A 25705-nucleotide genomic window follows, 5' to 3' on the forward strand; every position below is an offset into this window, starting at 1 on the left:
CTAGATGTGTTGTCTCCATCATATATATCATGTAAAGTGTATATCATTTTTATTTAAAGGCTGAATCATAGTGAACATAACAATATGGCTTTGAAGGACAACAGTGGAAGAGAAAAGTTCAGTTTCAAATGTATGTCAATACATTTACAATTCATCGTAATCAACATGGACCTTTATAGAAACTGTTCAACAGCAAGTTTGCATGATAAGGATATGAAAATATAAACATGATAAGGATATGAAAATATAAACATGATAAGAAATCATTTCAATATGAGAATAATAGGTTACAACAGAGTGGTTTAGTAACATGAAATAATGTAACTATGTCCTCCTTCACACATACAGTAACACTATACACCAGAATACACTGACAATACAAAATATTAAGAACACCTGCTCTTTTCATGCCAGACTGACCAGGTCATTTCAGGTGAAAGCAATGATCCCTTATTGATGTCACTCGTTAAATCCACTTCAATAAGTGTAGATAAAGAGGAGGAGACAGGTTAAAGAATGACTTTTAAGCCTTGAGACAATTGAGACATGGATTGTGTATGTGTTCCATTCAGAGGGTGAATGGGCAAGACAAAAAATATAAGTGCCTTTGAACGGGGTATGGTAGTAGGTGCCAGGCACACCGGTTTGTGTCATCAACTGCAACGCTGCTGGGTTTTTCACGCTCGACAGTTTCCCGTGTGTATCAAGAATGATCCACCACCCAAAGGACATCCAGTCAACTTGACATAACTGTGGGAAGCATTGGAGTCAACATGGGCCAGCATCCCTGTGGAACGCTTTCAACACCTTGTAGAGTCCATGCCCTGGCGAACTGAGTCTGTTTTGAGGGGGTGCAATTCAATATTAGGAAGGTGTTCCTAATGTTTGGTATACTCAGTGTATAACACATACCATGTATTATACAGTAGTGTATACTGCATAGGTACTGTAAATACTGCTATTAAAACAATTACAATTTACAATTTCCATCCAGGTATGCATAGAAACTGTGTGAGATGAGTACATCGACTCCATGGCAATGATTTAAGGCTGTGAGCTGCTTAAATGGCCATAGTAAAGAGGTTGCTTCCCATGGAGACAGACAGACAGACAGACAGGGTCCCTAGTACATCCTGGTCTCATAGCAGGGCTGGAAACACCACACCTCAGTAGTACCGGCGAGTGGCGACGCAGTTTCCCTTGTTTTTGTTCAAATCCTGTTTCTCTGTTCCATTCAATGGGAACTCACAATACAGAATATTGTCTTAATACACAAAACATTTACATTAAGTACTTCGACTCATAAAGCTCAACCAAGCTCTTTAGCTAGCGTCCTCTGCATCAGCTGGCATTGACATAATGTTTGGCACAAGGGAAAGCAGCACACTATGATATATGTGGGAATGTTTGTTTCGTGTGGGTGTACTGTATGTGTGTAACAGCACTCACACAGCACCCAACAGGCTCCCTTCAGTCTCTCTTCATGAAGGCCTGCATCATGTCCATTGGCAGGGGGAAGATGATGGTAGAGTTCTTCTCGGCAGCTATGGTGTTGAGGGTCTGCAGGTAGCGCAGCTGCAAGCCCGATGGAGACTCAGCGATCACCAGAGAGGCCTCCTTCAGAGCCCGCGAAGCGTTCATCTCCCCCTCTGCTGCTATCACCTACACACAGGACCCAGGGGACAGGAGGCAGGGCGGAGGGGGACAGATAGAGAGAGAAAGGGAGAGATGGAAGAAAAAGAGGTTAGGTAATGACCATTAAGTAACGAAGATAGATAATGGAGAGAGAGAGAGAGAGAGCAGGCTTAGAGGTCATGATCACATGTGCTCCTGCAGTTTTCAGCATTTTCTTTAAAAAAGATAGATTTAGAGTTAGATGAACTTGGATTTTTTTGTCAGGAACATATACAGGATGCAACCCTCGACAACATAACCTTCCCTCCAAATCAAAACTCAAAACCTACAACCTGATTTTGGACGGAATTAAGGAATCACCTGGAGGTTTACAACTACCAATGATTATTATTCTATACAGCAAATTCTCTGGAAAACAACAGAAACCTGAAAACACCATCCAACCTGGAACTGAGTGAGTAATGTTTAGTCTGAAACTGTATTTTATTTCAAAAAGCCAAGAAGAAAAATACACTACATTACTTTATAGGGACTGAATGGTAAATTAAGGGTGCCAAGTTTGATACAGCTTCAATTAGCACTGACGTGTCAAGTGAGAGGTGTCAAAGTCCTTTAGCCCAACAATGGCAGGAGAGTCAAACAGTCTACTCCAACCAAATGGAGAGGCCTTAGAAGCTGCCTCCAGCTGTTCAGAGGTAATTCAAATACAGTACCCTGTGTATGTAAAGAATGATAAAGCAAGAAAAGATGACAAAATGAAGTTCCTTATGGAAAATCAAGAGACACGTTTTGCTGACTATTACAAAAATGGGAACATCAGCAACCTTATCTTCCACACAAACCATCCCCTGGCATGACACAGTGCTATATTAGCACACTATCCCTTCGTTAAGAGAGGGGGTGTTAACGAGGGATGGAAACTCAGGATACTTGACAACAAGGACTCTGAGTCAGCTAATATAAATCTCTATAAGTCTGGAACAGTAATGGTACAGGGCAACCCCAAACAGTTTCAGCTGGACTTTCAGCTAATCAAATAATTAGCGAAGTAGGATAAGCTCTCCTTTGAGAAAGATACCCCCACATCGAGCGGGTCAGACCAGACCTCTTTATTGTACAGTGGGGCAAAAAAGTATTTAGTCAGCCACCAATTGTGCAAGTTCTCCCACTTAAAAAGATGAGAGAGGCCTGTAATTTTCATCATAGGTACACTTCAACTATGACAGACAAAATGAGAAACAAAATACAGAAAATCACATTGTAGGATTTTTAATGAATTTATTTGCAAATTATGGTGGAAAATAATTATTTGATCACCTACAAACAAGCAAGATTTCTGGCTCTCACAGACCTGTAACTTCTTCTTTAAGAGGCTCCTCTGTCCTCCACTCGTTACCTGTATTAATGGCACCTATTTTAACTTGTTATCAGTATAAAACCTGTCCACAACCTCAAACAGTCAAGTTGTTGCTGGAAGAGTTTAAATTGAGAATACTTTTGATTTATTAAAGTATTTTTAAACGTCCTGTTTGTAATTTTCCGTACAAACTTAATTGGCCAATTAGTCCTGCACCTGGTAATATTGTAAAAGAAAAGCGTCTACGAGAGGTGAGCACCAAACCATCCTGTCTGTTTCCTCGCGCTCCGATCCGATTCGGCTTCTTCTTCACACACATATCAAGTGAATGTAAGCATACAGAGAGTAACCATAGTGAGTGGATGATTAAATAAATCAATCCCAGAGAGCCCTCTTATCTTTAACCAGCAGATTGAAGATGATATCCAATTAGTGTAATGGCCGATGGGAGGAGACTCGGGCAGAGAAGCCCCGGCTTGTGACCTGCTATGCTCTCGGGTTCTTACGATATGACCACCGGTTGCTAAGGAACAAGGGAGATGACGTGTTGACCCGTCCAAAAAACATTTTCATCTGGATGATTTATTTTGGGAGTCAATCAAATCAACAAACGATATAATAGAAGCCAAGTGGGGATTTTTAACTCAGAGGAAAAGGATTTAGCTCAACTCAAGGGACTGAAAAATAGACTAAAGACCAATGCCTGTATATTCGAGTGTGTGTGTGACCCTGGTCTGTATCTGTGTCAGTACCGTACCTTTGCCCTGGCCTCGCGGCTAGCCTCGGCCTCTGCAGCCATGGCCCTCTGGAGCTGCTGGGGCAGTTTGACGTCCTTGATCTCCACCCGCTCCACCTTGATACCCCAGTCATCTGTAGCGTCGTCCAGGGTAGTCTGAGGAAACACAGGGGATAAGACACGGAACTCTACATCCAACACGCTCCTTTTGAAACCTCAGGTCACAACAGGCCCAGACAGGGCTCAAAAGTGCGACCATATGCACCGAAATATTTTGCTGTGTGACCTGAAATTAAATGCAATTTTAAGAGCACCAGTGCGCCTAGAATAAAAAATGTGCCCACTTAATAATTGTCGTAATGATTAGGTTTCCTTGTACCGTTGTTTCCGAGTGCCCTAGAGAAAAAGCAGAGTGCAGATTCGTTAGTGTCACGGCTGAACCATTACTACAAAGAAAACTCAATGTTTCTGGCACAAACAGGTGAAAGGTAATTACCCGCACCATTACTAGTGGGTTTTGACCAACATCTGTCGGGACATACACATTGCCACAATCATACCCTGGATCTATTTTTGTCCCGTGGAATAGATCTAAATGTTTATCCTCATAATTATGGACTATTGAATCACCATCTTATTAGGTTTGCAATCGGAACAAATAATTCCCTCAGACCCCAACCAAGGATTATCCAAAGCCGCACTATAAATTCTAGGACAACCCAAAGATTCCTAGGTGCACTTCCAGACTCCCTCCACCTACCCAAGGGCGGTGGAGTAAAATAAAATCTGTTAACCACCTAACCTTAACCTTGCATAATACCCTAGATGCAGTCGCACAGCTAAAAACTTTGAGGGGTGGAATATACACGGCAGTGACAATAACCAAAGAAAATGATCTCAAGGGGTAATTGTTGAGATATTCCAGATCGGGAGAAGAAAAGGACTTGAGTTCCTTTATGCTACCACAATCACACCATGAGTTGTTAATCATGAGACATGCCCCTCCATCTTTGCTACCTAGTGGCTTTTAGTGAACTCTAGCAACATCTCATGTTTTATGGCAATTATGACTTGCTGCAAAGTGTGGTATTAAGTTTCTATAGCAAGACTAAATAAAGAACAGACCACGGTGCATTAGAGTACCTGCATGCTGTGGAGTATGGTGCGTGTGTATGGTCAGGTTATGGTCAGAGTGAGTGGTAGGATTCTGTGGTCCAGTACCTGCATGCTGTGGGCTATCTCCTCGCGGTCAGACAGGATCTCAGCCAGGTTCTTGGTGCCCAGGACGTTCCTCAGGGTGGTCTGTGCCAGCAAGCTGGTGGCAGCGTCAGCGTTGGTGATGTTGGCCACAGCCAGGGTGGCATTCTGAACACGGTAGTACACCACTCCATCAACACTGACCGTCACTGAGTCCTTAGTCAGAACCTGGGGAGAAGGGGGAAATCAGTTACTACTGACAGCACTGATCATAACTGGTATTTCATGGTAAGAGTAATTAAGGTAATGGGGGGGGCGGGGCTCACCTCTTGTGGGGGGATGTCGAAGGTGATGGTGCGCATGTCCACATTGATGAAATTATCTGTGCACGGCAGGATGAAGAACAGGCCTGTGGGGTGATGTGCACACACACTTGTTTAACAGCGAAGCCTAAAGCTACAAATCAAGCCTCAGTTTCATTAGTCTCACAACTATTGTACAATCAGTACAGTACAAATACAGAGTTCTGGGCATGATGGTGTGTAAAATACTGTAGCTTAGGGCAAACAAGCGGCTTTAAAGGATACTTTGGGATTTTGGCCTCGCTGCTAAAATCCTGAACTATCCCTTTAACAGAGGCATTTGCCCCGTGCAACTTTCACTCATGTAAACAGCTCCTTCTTTTTCTTGAATAATTGTTCCCAGCTGGGACTTCAGCCAAATGCTAGCTGCTGGCCCTGGTTGTACTGTACTGCAAGTCTGCAACACAGGAGTATGCTCTGAATTCGCTATGCAAAGCATCATGGGATATGATGGAAAATTCCATGGATTCCCACCCTAAAAATGTAACTGGTTCACTCACCACACCAACTTGGTTTAAGGCTAATGCAGAGTAACACCAATGCATAAAGCATCAGGGAAACTTGCAAATGCAATGACTACTGACTAGCCCATAGCCTGACTTATAACAGTTGATTCTGTTAAAAGATCTTATCTGACAGTTGGACAAGACTTACTATGGAGGGAGGGGGAAAGATCATAGAGATAATGAGCAGAGTTTAGTTGGCGAAACCAAATATTAAACTCAACTTTGGTGTTTGTGTCTCCGGGCAGCAGAGGAACTTGAGGGTCCCTTCGTGACAGATGGACACGGTTTATTATTAACCCTGGCTGTTATCATGCGGCTGTTCCGGAATCCTGCTAGATCATGTTTCACCCATGGAGAGCAATGCTTGAGAGTTTGATGTCCATAGCCTGGCTATGGTAGATAGACTACTGGGGCCACTTTATACTTACACTCAAGGTTGGAGATTTTTTATGGCAATAGCGTATCTTGCACATTGTTAAAGTGTAAATATAGCTAATTAATCAATTATCTTAAGAATGCCACCATCTACTGAGGGGTAAATGTCAACCAAACCCTCAGCACCACTCTTCTACTCCAACTACAAAGAGATAGCATGCCTCTGATCTAGCCACTCTGCTCAGCTAGGGGGAAATTCCAACAAGAATGAAGCGCGTAAATGGAACATAATTCCCTTTTTAGACTTTTCTGTCTACGCGTATTCTGACCTTGAACTTAAGCATGAGAATAGCATGCTATTAACCTGCTATTCGTTTGGGGTGGCGATCAAAGAAATGAAGGTGTGGCAAAGGTGTGTCTACAGATACACCATATTCTAACCTTGACTTAATTCCCTCGTAATTCCACCACCTTTATGCACAATGAATAAGGTTGAGTAACCTGTCTGTTCCAAGTGGAACAACATCTACCTAACATCTTTTTTTTTTTAAAGAAATAACACCAGTGTCCATGCACTGAAATGTACTAATTGATAAGAGCTATTGATTAGAGCTAGGTAAATGAGCAAGCCATATGGATAAGGGGATTGTAAATATAAATGACTATTGTTTTAGATCCATTTTACCTTATGATCACTGGAGACAAATGTCAAACCAGTTATATGGCTGTAAACTGAAGCATATCAATATATCACCTTTTCAACAGTGAAGTTTACGAAATGCTGGCACTATAACATGCAGGTATGACATTTGGAGTCCGAAGTTATAGGCTTCTTTAGAAATGTGCAAATGACAGAATAGTGCCAAATCTACCAAGTTGATTTTTGATTTGTAGAATGTTTTAATTATATGCCCAGACTTTTCTTTATACTGTATTTTTTGCAATTTGTATCTTTTTAAATATTATTCACTATCGGTAGCCACCATCAGTTATACCCACATACAGTTTTAACTAGTGTTAGTTTCCTTACATTTATAACTGTCACTTTAGTGTTAGTTTCCTTACATTTTGCATCATTCCATTACATCATAAGTTTACCTTTCTTTCCTCTGTCACATTTGTGTGGTTGTTCCTGAGGATCACTAGCAACAGCTGTAGTAGCTAACGTTTATAGTTTTGAGTCAACCACATACATAGACACACTGGCCCAAAAGCCAGTGGCATGTCGTTAGTAAAGACTGAAAAAAGTAAGGGGCCTAAACAGCTACCATGGGGAATTCCTGATTCTATTTGTATTTTGTTTGAGAGGCTTTCATTAAAGAACACCCTCTGTGTTCTGTTAGACAAATAACTCTATCCACATTATAGCAGGGGGTGTAAAAAAATAACACATACGTTTTTCCAGCAGCAGACTATGATTGATATATGATTGATAATGTCAAAAGTTGCACTTAAGTCTAACAAGACAGCCCCCACAATAATTGTACCATCATTTACTTTCAGCTAGTCATTTGTGTAAGTGCTGTGCTTGTTGAGTGTCCTTCCCTATAAGCATGCTGAAAGTCTGTTGTCAATTTGTTTACTGTGAAATAGCATTGTATCTGGTCAAACTATTTTTTTCAGAAGTTTACTAAGGGTTGGTAACAGGCTGAATGGTCAGCTATTTGAGCCAGTAAAGTGGGCTTTACTATTCTTGGGTAGCGGAATGACTCTAGGCCTGAGGGAACACACTTTCTAGTAGGCTTAAATTGAAGATGTGGCAAATAGGAGTGGTAATATCGTCCACTATTATCCTCAGTAATGTTGCATCCAGATTCCCAGACAACAATAATTCTTTCACCACTTCCACACTCACTTTACAGAATTCAAAAGTATAATTCTTGTCTTTCATAATTTGGTCAGTTATACTTGAATGTTTAGTGTCATACCTAAGTTTTCTTATCTTGCCAATGAAAAAGTAATTCAAGTAGTGGGTTTTGTGATTAATGAGCCACCTGATTCAATTAATGATGGAGCCGAGTTAGCCTTTTTTCCCAAAATGTAATTTAAGGTGCTCCAAAGCTTTTTGCTATCATTCTTTATATAATTTATTGTGCAGCTGCATATGGTAAGTCTGAATACCAACTACCGAGAAGTGCGTAAGAAAGGTGTGCATAGGGAAAGCGTACATTTCCTAAGTCTGAATCGGGCCATTCGAGAAATGAGGAGAGCCTCATTTAGGGAAAAAGTTAGCATCAAAGGGTAATATCATTAGAGTAAAGGAAAACACACAAACAGGAGATGCACAAAATAACCTTCCGAATAGGCGGTTGGTAGTAGGCAAAAGAAAGATCAGAGAGAGCTGAGGAGGGATGTTGGTGTTTATTCTGCACTACCAGTCCAGTACTATGACTCAGGTCCACTGCTTCTCATCATGACATCAGTTTGTACAGGACAGCAGTGGAGCTCTAAGATCACTTAGTTTAAGTCTCTTAAGATCATTAGTTAATTGATTGCAATTGCTGCCAAATTCTGTGACTTATTGTTAAATAGAGACCTCTCAAAGTATTCTATATACATCGATCTGAAGGCCAACTATTGGTATATTTAGTTTGTCATGACAAATATACCCCAGACATATTTTACAGTGTTACCAAGGCAAAAAATCCTACCACACAAACTACGCTTCGGAAAACAAAGACCAGCACTATTTTAATTAATGTGCTTGCTGAAAGTATTCCAGCGTGAACCCTAGAACTCGGTTTACGTTCTGCAATTCTGTTTAAACATAAGCTACTGCAGGACAGGAGTGGTTAAACTAGGACACAGAAGTGCAGAACAGATCCGTTGCAGTGAACTCCTACACAGTGGTTCAATGGAAGAACAAGTATAGTGTGGTAGCCCACCACAATGTAAAACAAATAGGTCAAAGCAGATTTACCCCTAACCACATTAACACTAAGTAGGGGCTTGACTCCTCCTCCTAACATACTTTCACAGTTAAGGTGGTTTCAAGGCAGGCCCACATCCTGTTTACTGCGATTTTCGTTTATATCATACTCGTAGAGACTAAAATGTAATTTTATGGGACGTTGAAAGAATCCAAGAATCATAGCTAATAGGCACAGAGTTTCTCAAAGGACGGTGGGTGTGAAGGTGATGATGGGGAGTATGTTACCTGGTCCTTTAGCTCTTCCTCGTAGGATCCGCCCCAGGCGAAAGATGATGGCCCTCTCATACTCCTTCACAATCTGGGAGAGAAAGTAACACAGGCTGGGTAGTCATAGTTCTCCCCTCTTTTTTATATATACACACACACACACACACACACACACACACACACACACACACACACACACACACACACTCAAAAGTTTGGGGTCATATAGAAATGTCCTTGTTTTTGAAAGAAAAGCTCATTTTTTGTCCATTAAAATAACATTAAATTGATAAAAAATACAGTGTAGACATTGTTAATGTTGTAAATGACTATTGTAGCTGGAAACGGCAGATTCTTGATGGACTATCTACATAGGCGCATTGAGTAGAGGTCGACCGATTAGGATTTTTTAACGCCGATACCGATATTGATTATTATTATTTTTATTAATCGGCCGATTTGTGTATATATATATATACACAATATATATATATATACACATATGTATATATATATACACAAATCGGCCGATTAATCGAAATCGGCTTTTTATATATATACAGTATATACTTGTAAGAATGACAATTACAGAAATACTGAAACAATGAACACTTTTATTTGAACTTAACATAATACATAAAGAAAATCAATTTAGTCTCAAATAAATAATGAATCATGTTCAATTTGGTTTAAATAATGCAAAAACACAGTGTTGGAGAAGAAAGTAAAAGTGCAATATGTGCCATGTAAAAAGGCTAACGTTTAAGTTCCTTGTTTAGGACATGAGAACATGTGAAAGCTGGTAGTTCTTTTAAACATGAGTCTTCAATATTCCCAGTTAAGAAGTGTTAGGTTGTAGTTATTATAGGAATTATAGGACTATTTCTCTTTATACCATTGGTATTTCATATAGATTTGACTATTGGATGTTTTTATAGGCACATTCGTATTGCCAGTCTAATTTCGGGAATTGACAGGCTTGAAGTCATAAACAGTGCTGTACCTCAAGCATTGCTAAGAGCTGCTGGCAAATGCAGTAAAGTGCAGTTTGAATGAATGCTTACGAGCCTGCTGCGGCCTACCACCGCTCAGTCAGACTGCTCTATCAAATATCAAATCATATACTTAATTATAATGAACACACAGAAATACGAACCTTTGGTCATTAATATGGTCAAATCCGGAAACTATCATTTCGAAAACAAAACGTTTACTCTTTCAGTGGAATACGGAACCGTTCCGTATTTTATCAAACGGATGGCAACCCTAAATCTAAATATTGCTGTTACATTGCAAAACCTTCAATGTTATGTCATAATTATGTAAAATTCTGACAAATTAATTACGGTCTTTGTTAGGAAGAAATTGTCTTCACACAGTTTGCAACGAGCCAGGTGGCCCAAACTGCTGCATATACCCTGACTCTGCTTGCACTGAACACAAGAGAAGTGACACAATTTCCCTAGTTAATATTGCCTGCAAATATTAATTTATTTTAACTACATGTGCAGGTTTAAAAAATATATACTTGTGTATTGGTTTTAAGCTGTGATTCGATTCGATGATAAATTAACAGGCACCGCATTGATTATATGCAATGCACAACAAGCTAGTTAACCTAGTAATATCATCAACCATGTGTAGTTAACTAGAGATTATGTGAAGATTGATTGTTTTTTATAAGATAAGTTTAATGCTAGCTAGCAACTTACCTTGGCTCCTTGCAGCCACAAGGTCCTTTTGATGCTGCACTCACGTAACAGGTGGTCAACCTGCCACGCAGTCTCCTCGTGGATTGCAATGTAATCTGCCATAATTGGCATCCAAAAAGGCTGATTACCGATTGATATGGAAACTTGAAATTGGACCTAATTAATCGGCCAGGCCGATTAATCGGTCAACCTCTAGTACAGAGGCCCATTATCAGCAACCATCACTCCTGGGTTCCAATGGAACGTTGTGTTAGCTAATGCACGTTTATAATTTTAAAAGTCTAATTGATCATTAGAAAACCCTTTTGCAATTATGTTAGCACAGCTGAAAACTGTTCTCCTAATTAAAGAAGCAATAAAACTAGCCTTCTTTAGACTAGTTGAGTATCTGGAGCATCAGCATTTGTGGGTTCGTTTACAGGCTCAAAATGGCCAGAACAAATAACTTTCTTCTGAAACTCGTTAGTCTATTCTTGTTCTGAGGAAGGCTATTCCATGCGAGAAATTGCATTGAAACTGAAGATCTCATACAACGCTGTGTACTACTCCCTTCACAGAACAGCACAAACTGTCTCTAACCAGAATAGAAAGAGGAGTGGGAGGCCCCGGTGCATGACTGACCAAGAGGACAAGTACATTAGCGTGTATAGTTTGAGAAACAGCCAACTCAACTGGCAGCTTCATTAAATAGTACCCGCAAAACACCAGTCTCAACATTAACAGTGAAGAGGCGACTCCGGGATGCTAGCCTTGTAGTGTATATATGTTTTTTTACCCCTTTTTCCTCCCCAATTCTGTGGTTTCCAATTGGTAGTTACAGTCTTGTCTCATCGCTGCAACTCACGTACAGCTCGGGAGAGGCGAAGTTTGAGAGCCGTGCGTCCTCCGAAACACAACCCAACCAAGCCGCACTACTTCTTGACACAATGCCCACTAAACCCGGAAGCCAGCCACACCAATGTGTCAGAGGAAACACCGTACACCTGGCCACCGTGTCAGCGTGCACTGCTCCCGGCCCGGCACAGGAGTCCCTGCCGACCAAACCCTCCCCTAACCCGGACGGCGCTGGGCCAATTGTGTGCCCCCCCATGCGTCTCCCGGTCACGGCTGGCTGTGACAGAGCCTGGACTCGAATCCAGAATCTCTAGCGGCGCAGCTAGCACTGCGATGCAGTGCCTTATACCAATGCGCCACTTGGGAGGCCCCCTCTCCCCTTTTTGACTAACTTTTCACTACACTGGTAATTGAGATATCATATGGAAAGTCTATGAACATACGGAGAAGGAACTGTCAGATGCGCCACAATACCCCCTGAACTAGCCGCATTTGGAGCCAAATTTGAAATGGAATACATTGAATACATGCAGCAGGGTGGAAAAAATAAATATAGGAATTTAAATGCATTTTCGGAAGGTCTGTGTCACCATTCATGAACTACATTAAATATATACACTGAACAAAAAATATAAATGCAAGTTGGCTTCAGGTTTCATGAGCTGAAAATGTTGTGCACAAGTTTGTTTAGATTCTTGTTAGTGAGAATTTCTCCTTTGCCAAGATAATCTATCCACCTGACAGGTGTGGTATATCAAGAAACTGATGAAACAGCATGAACATTACACAGGTGCAGTTGTCACACAACACAATGCCACAGATGTGTCAAGTTTTGAGGGAGCATGCAAGTGACATGGTGACTTCAGGAATGTCCACCAGAGATGTTGCCAGATAATTGAGTGTTCATTTCTCTACAATAAGCCGCCTCCAACGTTGTTTTAGAGAATTTAGCAGTATGGCCAACCGGTCTCACACCCGCAGACCACGTGTATGGCCTTGTGTGGGCGAGTGGTTTGCTGATGTAAACGTTGTGAACCGAGTTGCCCATGGTGGGGTTGTGGTATGGGCAGGCATAAGCTACGAACAATGAACACAATTTGAATGAACAGAGATACTGTGATGAGATCCTGAGGCCCATTGCATGCATCTTTAGTAACCCTGTGCTTGGCGTGACTGTTATGGGAAGAGGAAAACATTCGATATGCCCTGAAATATTTTGATATGCAACCTGGAACAAAAAATGTAAGAGAACCAGTTCTTCTATAGTGAAGCAAATCTCCCATCTGTGCTGTTTCCGAGCAATGTTGTTAGGCTACATTGTATCGTTCAAAATCATTTCACTTCACCAAGACGTCCAAGTTCTTCAAGTTTACCACTACAGTGCCTTCAGAAAGTATTCATATCCCTTGATGTCACGTCCTGACCTTAGTTCCTTTGTCCTGTCTCTATTTTAGTTTGGTCAGGGCGTGAGTTGGGATGGGCATTCTATGTTTTGTGTTCTATGTTTTCTATTTCTATGTGTTTGGCCTGGTATGGTTCCCAATCAGAGGCATCAGTCAGTCTCTCTGACTGAGAGCCATACTTAGGCAGCCTGTTTTCCCACTATGATTTGTGGGTAGTTATTTTCTGTTTAGTGTTTTTGGTGCGCCTTACAGAACTGTTCGTTTGTCGGTTTGTTGTTTTTGTTCAGTTTTCACATTTATTAAAATTATTATGAATTACGTATCACGCTGCACTTTGGTCCTCTTCTCCTTCTCCCGACACTTGACTTATTCCACATTTTGTTGTGTTACAGCCTGAATTCAAAATGGATTATATAGTTGTTTTTCTCTCACCCATCTACACACAATACCCCATAATGTCAAAGTGAAAAAATGTTTTAAACATTTTTACTTATGTATTGAAGATGAAATACCGAAATCTAGTTTACACCCCTGAGACGATACTTTGTAGAATCAACTTTGGCGGCGATAACAGCTTTGAATCGTCTTGTGTATCTGTATCAGCTTTGCACAACGTGGGTATTTTCTCCCATTCTTCCTGGCAGACTTTCTCAAAAACTCTTAAGTTAGATGGGGGAGCAGTGATGAACAATCAATCATAAAGTCTTTCCACAAATTTTCAATGGAATTCAAGTCTGGGCTTTGGCTGGGCCACTAAATGACTTTAACAGTCTTGTTCTGAAGCCATTCTAGCATTGCTTCGGCTGTATGCTTGGGGTCATTGTCCTGTTGGAACGTAAATCTTCACCCCAGTCTAAGGTTGTTTGTACTCTGAAGCAGGTTCTCATCAAGGATTTACCTGTATTTGGCTCCATTCATTGTTCCCTGTATCCTTGCTAATCTTTCAGTCCCTGCTGCTGAAAAGCATCCCCATAACATGATGCTGCCGCCACCGTGCTTCACGGTGTGGATGGTGTTAGACGGGTGATGAGCTGTGCCTGGTTCTCTTCAGACATAGCGCCTTGCATTCAGGCAAAATAGTAAATGTTTTGTCTCATCAGACCATAAAATCGTTTGCCTTATGCTCTCAGATTTTTTCACATGCCTTTTTGCAAACTCCAGGCGTGCAGTCCTGTTACTTCTTCTCAGGAGTCGCTTCTGTCTGGCCAATTCCCAATGATGGACACCACAGTGCTCTTGGAAACTTTCAACACTCTAGAAATGGTTTTATACACTCCCTCAGATATGTGCCTCATCAGAATTCCCTCTCAGAGATACGGACAGTCCCTTGAACATCATGGAATAGTTTCTGCTCTGACATGCACTTTCAACTGTGGGGGTCGAAAAGTATTCAGACCCCTTGACCTTTTCCATATTTTGTTACGTTACAGCCTTATTCTAAAATGTATTAAATATAATTTTTTCACATCAATCTACACACAATACCCAATAACAGGTTTTTCTTTAGATTTTGTATTAAAAATATGTATTACAAATAAAAAAACACAGGAATATGTTATTTACATAAGTATTCAGATCCTTTGCTATGAGACTCAAAATTGAGCTCAGGTGCATCCTGTTTCCATTGATCATCCTGGAGATGATTCTACAACTTGATTGGAGTCCACCTGTGGTAAATTCAATTGATTGGATATGATTTGGAAAGGCACACATCTGTCTATATTTGCCTACTCAACTTCCTAACCGGTGCTGGGTAAAATCACTGGGGAAGCCAAACCAAGTCAGTAAAAAAACCATATTACAACCTAGGTTGTGATAATTGCATTGTTTGCTCTATAACCCAATCATTAATACGCCACCGTGACATACAATAAGGCAGAGACAACAGTCACACAGTGGCGGAATAAATTAAATTACACATTAGTTTGTATCATCACAGACCCAGAGAACAACATCTGTCCGAAGTCCACAAAGCAAATATTGCATGTAACAAACAATTACATGACCTACAGCATGGTCCAGCAAGTTCATGTTTTCTATAAACAACTACTGATTGAACCACGGAGTTACCACAGGCACAATTTAAACATCGTCAAATCAACTAGGCTATAATACAGTGAAAACTAACTTAAAGACAATTTAGTCCAATCAATGTTGCTAAATTTCACGTGGCTAGCCATGGTGCTGATTTCTGTCTGTGTGTATGTGGTAAGAGTAAAAACATATGACTCACCCTAATTGTGAACGCTAATTCCATTCTCTTTTTCAAGTTGGCAAAACGGTCTATGGCTCGGTCATACAGTACGCTTTTAGTTTTTGTTGCCATAGGCTACTAAACTAAAATGCTTGCTAGCCTAATTTCCTGGCATGGGCAACAATGAACCAGCTAAGTTTGCAAGATAGTCAACGTGAGAGTACTAGGCTACATCTAGGACCGAGGTAAAGTTAGTTTTATATTCATACATTCGGACATTCAGACATTCAACAGACATTCGGCAAAAGCCATTTACAAATGTAAAAATCAATAACTAATTCACCGTTTGTCACAGAATCATCAAACTAGATATGAGTTATTCTATAAATTTCAAGCATACTTTTGAAACCTTTGTTTTGAATACAAATTCCAGTTTTGATTTGATAGAAAAAGCGTTATAAATCAATAACGTGTTCAGTGATTATTTTATTTTTATCTTTATTTTACTAGGCAAGTCAGTTAAGAACAAATTCTTATTTTCAATGACGGCCTAGGAACATTATGACAAAATCATCAAAATAGGTAGGATTTATTCTATTACAATCTTAAAGTGTATGCCAAATCAATGTTTTCATTTTTAGTGCAACAGTTACATGACACAACAGTCATTTATTTATTTATACTTCTCTAATTTAACAGCAAAGAGGCCCCTTCCAAGCATTTTCTATTTTGGCTTTGTTGAAGTCCTTCTTTGTCATCTCCGTTCAAGCTGAATGGTAACATCTCCTGAGGGGGCGGCAGGGTAGCCTAGTGGTTAGAGCGTTGGACTAGTAACCGAAAGGTTGGAAGATCCAATCCCAGAGCTGACAAGGTACAAATCTGTCGTTCTGCCTCTGAACAGGAAGTTAACCCACTGTTCCTAGGCCGTCATTGAAAATAAGAATTTGTTCTTAACTGACTTGCCTAAAGGATTATTTTTTTTTAAATAGATTCAGCTGTTCAACACTTACAGCCAAATCTTTAATACATTTGGCTGTAAGTGTTGAACAGCTGAATCTATTTTATTTTTTTAAGTCAGTCAAGTCAGTTAAGAACAAATTCTGGAAAGTCTATAGATTCAGGGGTCACTTTATTAGGTACAGCCCCCTTTGCTTCTGGAACAGTGTGAATTCAAAACAGTTGATGAAACTGGGAAAGGAGATAGACTGTTCAAGTCCAGTTAGAGTTTATTACAGTCAGTACATGTTTTTTTTTTTTACTTTCTGAGTTACCAAAGACCATCACAGACTGTGCTGTCATGTTGCACATTCTAAAGTCCAAACAAACAGTAACAGAATACCTGAATACTTCTCTGCATGCTTTAGTGTCTAGCAAGCCAAGACCACGGGACTTAGTGTATGTAGGAGCAATTTATTTTCGTGAATAAGGTGGTGAACCTAATAAAGTGGCAACTGAGTGTAAATATCACAAACAACTCCTTTTGAGCAGTGTCTGTCTGTTATACGTTTGATCAATGGGTATAATGGTAAATCTGATCCCCAAGGTCCTCATAGGCTCACTTAGATACATAGAGTTGGAGGTAAAGAAAAAAATATGAAACTAGGACATTAAAACCCTGGCAGAATTCTTTCATCCACATACATTCACATAAAATATATATTTTAAAGTATAAATACCCTTAAAAGACCACTGTCTTTCTGGACTTTTTAAAAGGTTTGCAAATAGTTATATCTACAAGTAATGTGAATTGAAAGAGATCAAATCAAATCAAATCAAATTTTATTTGTCACACACACATGGTTAGCAGATGTTAATGCGAGTGTAGCGAAATGCTTGTGCTTCTAGTTCCGACAATGCAGTAATAACCAACAAGTAATCTAACTAACAATTCCAAAACTACTGTCTTATACACAGTGTAAGGGGATAAAGAATATGTACATAAAGATATATGAATGAGTGATGGTACAGAGCAGCATAGGCAAGATACAGTAGATGGTATCGAGTACAGTATATACATATGAGATGAGTATGTAAACAAAGTGGCACAGTTAAAGTGGCTAGTGATACATGTGTTACATCCGAGAACTTCCGGCGCCGTCAGAGATGGCCGCCTCGCTTCGCGTTCCTAGGAAACTATGCAGTTTTTTGTTTTTTTTACGTGTTATTTCTTACATTAGTACCCCAGGTCATCTTAGGTTTCATTACATACAGTCGAGAAGAACTACTGAATATAAGATCAGCGTCAACTCACCATCAGTACGACCAAGAATATGTTTTTCGCGACGCGGATCCTGTGTTCTGCCTTACAAACAGGACAACGGAGTGGTTCCCATGCAGCGACCCAAAAAAACGACTCAGAGTCGTGGCTAGTGATACATGTATTACATAAGGATGCAGTAGATGATATAGAGTACAGTATATACAGTATATACGTATGCATATGAGATGGATAATGTAGGGTATGTAACATTATATAAGGTAGCATTGTTTAAAGTGGCTAGTGATATATTTTACATCATTTTACATCATTAAAGTGGCTGGAGTTGAGTCAGTGTCAGTGTCAGTGTGTTGGCAGCAGCCACTCAATGTTAGTGGTGGCTGTTTAACAGTCTGATGGCCTTGAGATAGAAGCTTTTTTCAGTCTCTCGGTCCCAGCTTTGATGCACCTGTACTGACCTCGCCTTCTGGATGATAGCGGGGTGAACAGGCAGTGGCTCGGGTGGTTGTTGTCCTTGATGATCTTTATGGCCTTCCTGTAACATCGGGTGGTGTAGGTGTCCTGGAGGGAAGGTAGTTTGCCCCCGGTGATGCGTTGTGCAGACCTCACTACCCTCTGGAGAGCCTTACGGTTGTGGGCGGAGCAGTTGCCGTACCAGGCGGTGATACAGCCCGCCAGGATGCTCTCGATTGTGCATCTGTAGAAGTTTGTGAGTGCTTTTGGTGACAAGCCGAATTTCTTCAGCCTCCTGAGGTTGAAGAGGCGCTGCTGCGCCTTCTTCACGATGCTGTCTGTGTGAGTGGACCAATTCAGTTTGTCTGTGATGTGTATGCAGAGGAACTTAAAACTTGCTACCCTCTCCACTACTGTTCCATCGATGTGGATAGGGGGGTGTTCCCTCTGCTGTTTCCTGAAGTCCACAATCATCTCCTTAGTTTTGTTGACGTTGAGTGTGAGGTTATTTTCCTGACACCACACTCCGAGGGCCCTCACCTCCTCCCTGTAGGCCGTCTCGTCGTTGTTGGTAATCAAGCCTACCACTGTTGTGTCGTCCACAAACTTGATGATTGAGTTGGAGGCGTGCGTGGCCACGCAGTCGTGGGTGAACAGGGAGTACAGGAGAGGGCTCAGAACGCACCCTTGTGGGGCCCCAGTGTTGAGGATCAGCGGGGAGGAGATGTTGTTGCCTACCCTCACCACCTGGGGGCAGCCCGTCAGGAAGTCCAGTACCCAGTTGCACAGGGCGGGGTCGAGACCCAGGGTCTCGAGCTTGATGACGAGCTTGGAGGGTACTATGGTGTTGGATGCCGAGCTGTAGTCGATGAACAGCATTCTCACATAGGTATTCCTCTTGTCCAGATGGGTTAGGGCAGTGTGCAATGTGGTTGAGATTGCATCGTCTGTGGACCTATTTGGGCGGTATGCAAATTGGAGTGGGTCTAGGGTGTCAGGTAGGGTGGAGGTGATATGGGCCTTGTCTAGTCTCTCAAAGCACTTCATGATGACGGAAGTGAGGGCTACTGGGCGGTAGTCGTTTAGCTCAGTTACCTTAGCTTTCTTGGGAACAGGAACAATGGTGGCCCTCTTGAAGCATGTGGGAACAGAAGACTGGTATAGGGATGGATTGAATATGTCCGTAAACACACTGGCCAGCTGGTCTGCGCATGCTCTGAGGGCGCGGCTGGGGATGCCGTCTGGGCCTGCAGCCTTGCGAGGGTTAACACGTTTAAATGTCTTACTCACCTCGGCTGCAGTGAAGGAGAGTCCGCATGATTCCGTTGCAGGCCGTGTCAGTGGCACTGTATTGTCCTCAAAGCGGGCAAAAAAGTTATTTAGTCTGCCTGGGAGCAAGACATCCTGGTCCGTAACTGGGCTGGTATCCTTCTTGTAGTCCATGATTGACTGTAGACCCTGCCACATGCCTCTTGTGTCTGAGCCGTTGAATTGAGATTCTACTTTGTCTCTGTACTGACGCTTAGCTTGTTTGATAGCCTTGCGGAGGGAATAGCTGCACTGTTTGTATTCGGTCATGTTACCAGTCACCTTGCCCTGATTAAAAGCAGTGGTTCGCGCTTTCAGTTTCACACGAATGCTGCCATCAATCCACGGTTTCTGGTTAGGGAATGTTTTAATCGTTTGGTAATGCCTATGTAGGTGACGTAGTTTATACACTGGTATAATAGGTTTTATGTGTGGTAGTTGCACAGCTGCCTGCTGAATTATGTAGAGTTGATATTTGGCCAGTTTATATATTTTTTTCATTAAAAAAATTGGTTTTGTCCTAGATTTTAATGCTTTAGTTCAAGTAGATTGCGGAGGGGTTCACATACAGTTCAGAGGCAAATCATAATGTATTAGCCAAAAAACAAAACATGAACCGTCCACTTCTGATATTTGTGTTTTGTTTTGTTATCCACCCCTTTCAATACCGATGCTAGTATATATATTTACACAACATGTACACTACCGTTAAAAATGTTGGGGTAACTTAGAAAGAGTGACCTGGTGTCACGCCCTGACCTTAGGGAGCCTTGTTATTTCTCTATTTGGTTAGGTCAGGGTGTGATTTGGGTGGGCATTCTATGTTTTCTGTTTCTTTGTTTTTGGCCGAGTGTGGTTCCCAATCAGAGGCAGCTGTCTATCGTTGTCTCTGATTGGGGATCATACTTAGGCAGCCCTTTTTCCCACCTTCAGTTGTGGGATCTTGTCTTTGTTTGTTGCATGTGTTGCACTCTGAAGCTTTACGTTCGTTGTGTTGTTTATAGTTTTTTTGGTGGAACATTTAATAAAGAAAATTCACGCCTACCACGCTGCACCTTGGTCCGGTCATTCTACCACTAACGACGGACGGAACACCCGGTGCACAACTGAGCAAGAGGACAAGTACATTAGAGTGTTTAGTTTGAGAAACAGACGCCTCACAAGTCCTCAACTGGCAGCTTCATTAAATAGTACTCGCAAAACACCAGTCTCACTGTCAACAGTGAAGAGGCGACTCTGGGATGCTGGCCTTCTAGGCAGGGTAGCAAAGAAAAAGCCATATCTCTGTCCAGTGTCCGTGTTCTTTTGCCCATCTTAATATTTTTTTTTTATTGGCCAGTCTGAGATGTGGCTTTTTCTTTGCAACTCTGCCTAGAAGGCCAGCATCCCGAAGTTTCTCAGAACAAGAATAGACTGACGAGTTTCAGAAGAAAGTTATTTGTTCTGGTCATTTTGAACCTGTAATCGAACCCACAAATGCTGATGTTCCAGATACTCAATTAGTCTAAAGAAGGCCAGTTTTATTGCTTCTTTAATCAGAACATGTGCTTCTATACCTGCATTGCTTGCTGTTTGGGGTTTTAGGCTGGGTTTCTGTACAGCACTTTGAGATATCAGCTGATGTATGAAGGGCTATATAGGGTTGATTGATGTGACCCCTTAATCCCGTAGTTTTTAACGGACCTCTGAGACTATCACAGTGCAGGTGCATTTATACGGAGACTTGATTACCCACAGGTGGATTGTATTTATCATCATTAGTCATTTAGGTCAACATTGGATCATTCAGAGATCCTCACTGAACTTCTGGAGAGAGTTTGCTGCACTGAAAGTAAAGGGGCTGAATAATTTTGCACGCCCAATTTTTCAGTTTTTGATTTGTTAAAAAAGTTTGAAATATGCAAAAAATGTCGTTCCACTTCATGATTGTGTCGCACTTGTTGTTGATTCTTCACAAAAAAATACAGTTTTATATCTTTATGTTTGAAGTCTGAAATGTGGCAAAAGGTCGCAAAGTTCAAGGGGGCCGAATACTTTCGCAAGGCACTGTATTTTCTTTCCACCCTGCTCCATGTATTCAATGTATTCTATTTCAAATGTGGCTCCCATTGAAGCTTTACTTCCAGGCCATTATGACACATCTGGCAGTTCCTTTTCTATATGTTCCTAGTTTAAAGTGTGTAAACATCTAACAATACAACCTTGACGGATGGTGCTGCATCACGAGTAGGAGAGAAAGGCCATTTAGATGGGCAACGAGGCATGCTGCATCACGAGTAGGAGAGAAAGGCCATTTAGATGGGCAACGAGGCATGCTGGTTCGCGATCAATTCACAGAATAAATAGACACCCCTAACCAGTTCTCAGTTCACAGACCATCCAGCTTGTGTAGATGTATAGGTAATGACTGTACCTTAATACACATCCATATGGAGAGAGGCAGAGTCGCGAGCATCAGAAGGATGGATAATCCGACAATGATCCACCCACATAAGCCAATACCAATATCTGGGCTCTCCAAGGCTGAAAGACAATACAAAAACATACCAACAGTGTGAAATATAACTGCAAACAGAAAATGTACATTCTCACATCCCAGCCAACCCAAGAGCAGCCCCTTCCACATCATGCATTTCTGGTAGCATCATTCTTCAAAATGTTTCATCCGTATTCTTCTGTGATCTGCCAAGTCTAGTTTATGTAGCTGAAATTGTGCATCAGCTACTGTACCTAGGCTACAAACAATTAGGCTGAAAATTGTTTTAGAACTGCTGGTAATACCCAGATATGCATGTGTCTCAAGTTAGCAACCAGCGAAAGCATCCAATCCAGATGACTGGGATATCACACTAACCTTTCCCTAAATTCACACCCTGAACCACCTACCACAACAATGAATCAATCAGACTATTGTTAGATTAGGATGAAAATAAACAGTCTAGAAGAGATTAAGTTTATCCACTGAGCAACTGTTCAAATTAAATTTGGTTAATGCCAACAGCCCTTAAAGCTTTACTTGTTGAATTAAACCTACCTAGTTAGCTATCGAACAAGTAGCTAATTCCCCTGACATACTCAAAAGGAACCTACCTACCTGTATCAGAATCACATGCAAACTACAGAGATACTGTATACCATAATATTCAGACGATTCACAATGGTAACATTACAAGCCTTGGCATTCACATGGGGGGGGATACACCACTACTGTAGCAGGGTTGGGTCAATTCTGAATTGAGTGGAGTGATTTCACGCCAATGGGAGAGGAAAATACTTTGGGTATCTCAGATTGATCTGACAATTCTCACATAGGCGCTTCAATGGGAGGAAGGATGTTTAACATGCTTTTTACATTTGTATCCCCCTTTTTTGGGGAGAAAATCATGATGAAAGTTGCCATTTTTTTAACCTTTTTTAGACCTATGTCTCCTGTAAGACCCTATGATCTGTGAACCGTACATGATACAGACAACAACTTGGTGTCATTATAATCCTTATAGCATTCTCTCAAAGATGGAGCATGTCTAGATTCTGAAATACACATTTTCACATTCATTTGTTCAATATAAAAAATTTAATCTAAACTACCCTTTTTGATTTTGCTTATTGTTAAACATTATTTGTAACAATATACATGTCAAAATTCCGGAGTGTAAACTAAATCAAAAGGATAGTTTGGCAATATTCATATTAATATGTTTAATGTTGAATACATTAATGTGACATACACCGGAATCTGTATCATGTACAGATCACAGATCATGGGGTCTTGGGGCGCACGTAGCCTTGTGGTTAGAGTGTTGGGCCAGTAACCAAAAGTTTGCTGGATCGAATCCTCGAGCTGACAAGGTTCAAATCTGTTCTGCCCCTAAGCAAGGCAGCTAACCCACTGTTGCTGGGCGCCGAAGACGTGGATGTCGATTATGGCAGCCCCCCGCACCTCTCTGATTCAGAGGGGTTGGGTTAAATGCAGAAGACACATTTCAGTTGAATGCATTCAGTTGTACAACTGACTAACGTAAACTCACCCCATTCCGTACAAATGTGCGCAACCGCACAAAGAAAACTAATGGGACTGTAGCGACTGTGTTTACATTCTGTCTTACGATCTCTCTCCACCAGGTGTAGCACTTCTCTCATCCTTTAAAAACAAGAAATGGACAGTGACGGGGGTAAGGGGGGATACCTAGTCATTTTTTGCATCATCATTGCATGTGATCATCATTCTCAAAGCCGCTGTTTACTTCTAAGATCACTTTAGCAGCGCACCTAAAAACCCGATTCAAATTTGACACAAACCTTCAAATAGGTATGTAATGACACAAACATGTAAACTCTTTATAGTGTTTTATTTTCATTTTAAAGGCAATAAGGTGATAAGTTGGACAGATCGAGTGAAAAAAAGCTATTTTCCCACACAACATCTCTCCTTCTCACTACCACACATTAGTTTCCCTTAGCATTTTAAAAAAGACCGATAGCAGCGTTTAGGTCATGTAATTGATTATTTTGGAAAGGGGAGAAATTGTGCTTTACAATGGTATTGACATTACAGTTGATCTGAAAGTATTACGTTTCTGGGGCGCTAAAATAAGGTCAATTGTACGGACCAAGGCGATGTACAAAAGTGAGTGAGTTTACGTTACATGCATCTTGTAAAGAATCATGATGTAAAAACCATTTCAAACATCCTTCCTCCCAATTAAGTTTCTATGTGAGAATTCCCAGAACAATCTGAGATACCTAAAATATTTTCCACTCCCTCTGGCATGGAATCACCCAGATGCAAATTGCTCTTTATTTCCAATTAAATTATTGGATTGAATTAAATTCAGAAATGCCTAATTAACTCTAAACCTGGACAAGCAAGGGATAAGAATGTTGCTAGCCAATATGACAATGAAACATTTAGAACGAACGACTGGGTCAGGTCCATAGATAGAGAACAAAAAGACTGAACGACTGGGTCCAGTCTCTGGCAACCGAATCAATAGAATGAACGACCAGACTGCTTGGGTAGCAACCATAGATTTGCTTTGTTTCTTGTGGAAGGATGAAATAATATGAATAAATTAATCTAAATAAATAAAAAATATGAAAATATGTCAATCATTATTTGAAGATTTTGGTAACCCATTGTATAAATGAAGCGACCACTTCCTAGAGACATAGGGTTTGGACTATTGTTTTTCTGATGCAAACATAAACATTGAATGAAATAATAATTTTATGGGTGAACACCATAAACACTAATTTACGTTTACTATGTTAAGTCTAGTCTACAAGACCATGCTGGGCTATGACACTAACTATAACACTGAATTCTGAATTTGATCTGGCAAATCGACGTTGGGCAAATAGCCTAACTAGGCAACTGCCCAACACTGCAGGCAAACTGTATTTAAAGCAAAATAGTAATGTGGCAAAAACGTAAGTTAACCATTATGTCTGATACATAATGCGTGCATGCGTGCGTCGCACACCACAACGCTGTTTTGTAGGGTGGGTCTCTGTTCCACTGCTTTCTTTGGTCGTGTTGATTTGACCAACTAAAGATGACCAAATGTAGATATCAGCAGACTTAAGTAAATAGACTGGATTAGGCCTACCTGCTTGACGTTCCCGTCTTTTACTCTCTCTAATTGAAATGGTTTCTTTGCCGTCTTCCTCCATTGTAAAATACACTTCAGTCACTGATCTCAGTACTCTCGCTTCAGTCGAGTATGTGTGTTGATGAAAATGAGCATGTTTGTGTCACAAGATAAGACGTCCTCTGGGGGATGTACTGACATATCTTACTTAATTTTCATGCACTTTGTCACCCCCTACTGGGTCAAGCACACACACACACAAAAACTATGATGACGTGGCTTTATAACAACAAATGATGTAGCCCGATAATTTGGCTTGCTGAAAAGGAAAATGACCCAGCTGCATTATTTGGCAACTCTTGGAGGACAGTTGCTAAAAAAACATGATTTAAGCGCTGAGGCGCCTCATTTGGGTTTTACACACAGAAATATTAGGAGGGTTTTAATATATCAAGTTTCAAGTTTTAATGTCACTTGAGCAAGTACAATGAATTGCCTTTCTTGCAAGCGTTAATACCAACAATGCAGTAATCAACAGCAATGAAGTACTAAAAATAACATAAGGTAGAAAAAAACACACAATAAATAAAATAAGAAAAACACAAGTAGTAAGTAAGCTACAGTTGGAAGTCGGAAGTTTACATACACCTTAGCCAAATACATTTAAACTCTGGTTTTCACTATT

At 40.8% G+C, this 25705-nt stretch overlaps 1 protein-coding gene across 2 annotated transcripts; it reads right to left on the reverse strand.

Annotated features, from left to right (window-relative positions):
* Window positions 1-7: 7 nt before the first annotated feature.
* On the reverse strand, window positions 8-25253 carry LOC109868410 (erythrocyte band 7 integral membrane protein-like). 2 transcript variants are annotated; one of them, XM_031802221.1, is made up of 8 exons: window positions 25039-25221; window positions 23458-23570; window positions 21843-21952; window positions 9326-9398; window positions 5252-5334; window positions 4950-5153; window positions 3750-3884; window positions 8-1662 (listed from the first exon to the last, which is right to left on the reverse strand). In XM_031802221.1, exons 2-8 carry the CDS (start codon window positions 23567-23569, stop codon window positions 1471-1473), a joined length of 909 nt encoding a protein of 302 aa, XP_031658081.1. In that variant the 5' UTR covers window position 23570; window positions 25039-25221; the 3' UTR covers window positions 8-1470. The 2 variants fall into 2 exon arrangements, with proteins under 2 accessions (XP_031658081.1, XP_020313540.1); XM_020457951.2 differs by lacking the exon at window positions 23458-23570 and having other exon boundaries at window positions 25039-25253.
* Between the last annotated feature and the right edge of the window lie 452 nt (window positions 25254-25705).

Source organism: Oncorhynchus kisutch, linkage group LG23 (assembly GCF_002021735.2).
Source record: "Oncorhynchus kisutch isolate 150728-3 linkage group LG23, Okis_V2, whole genome shotgun sequence".
NCBI classification, from domain to species: domain Eukaryota; kingdom Metazoa; phylum Chordata; class Actinopteri; order Salmoniformes; family Salmonidae; genus Oncorhynchus; species Oncorhynchus kisutch.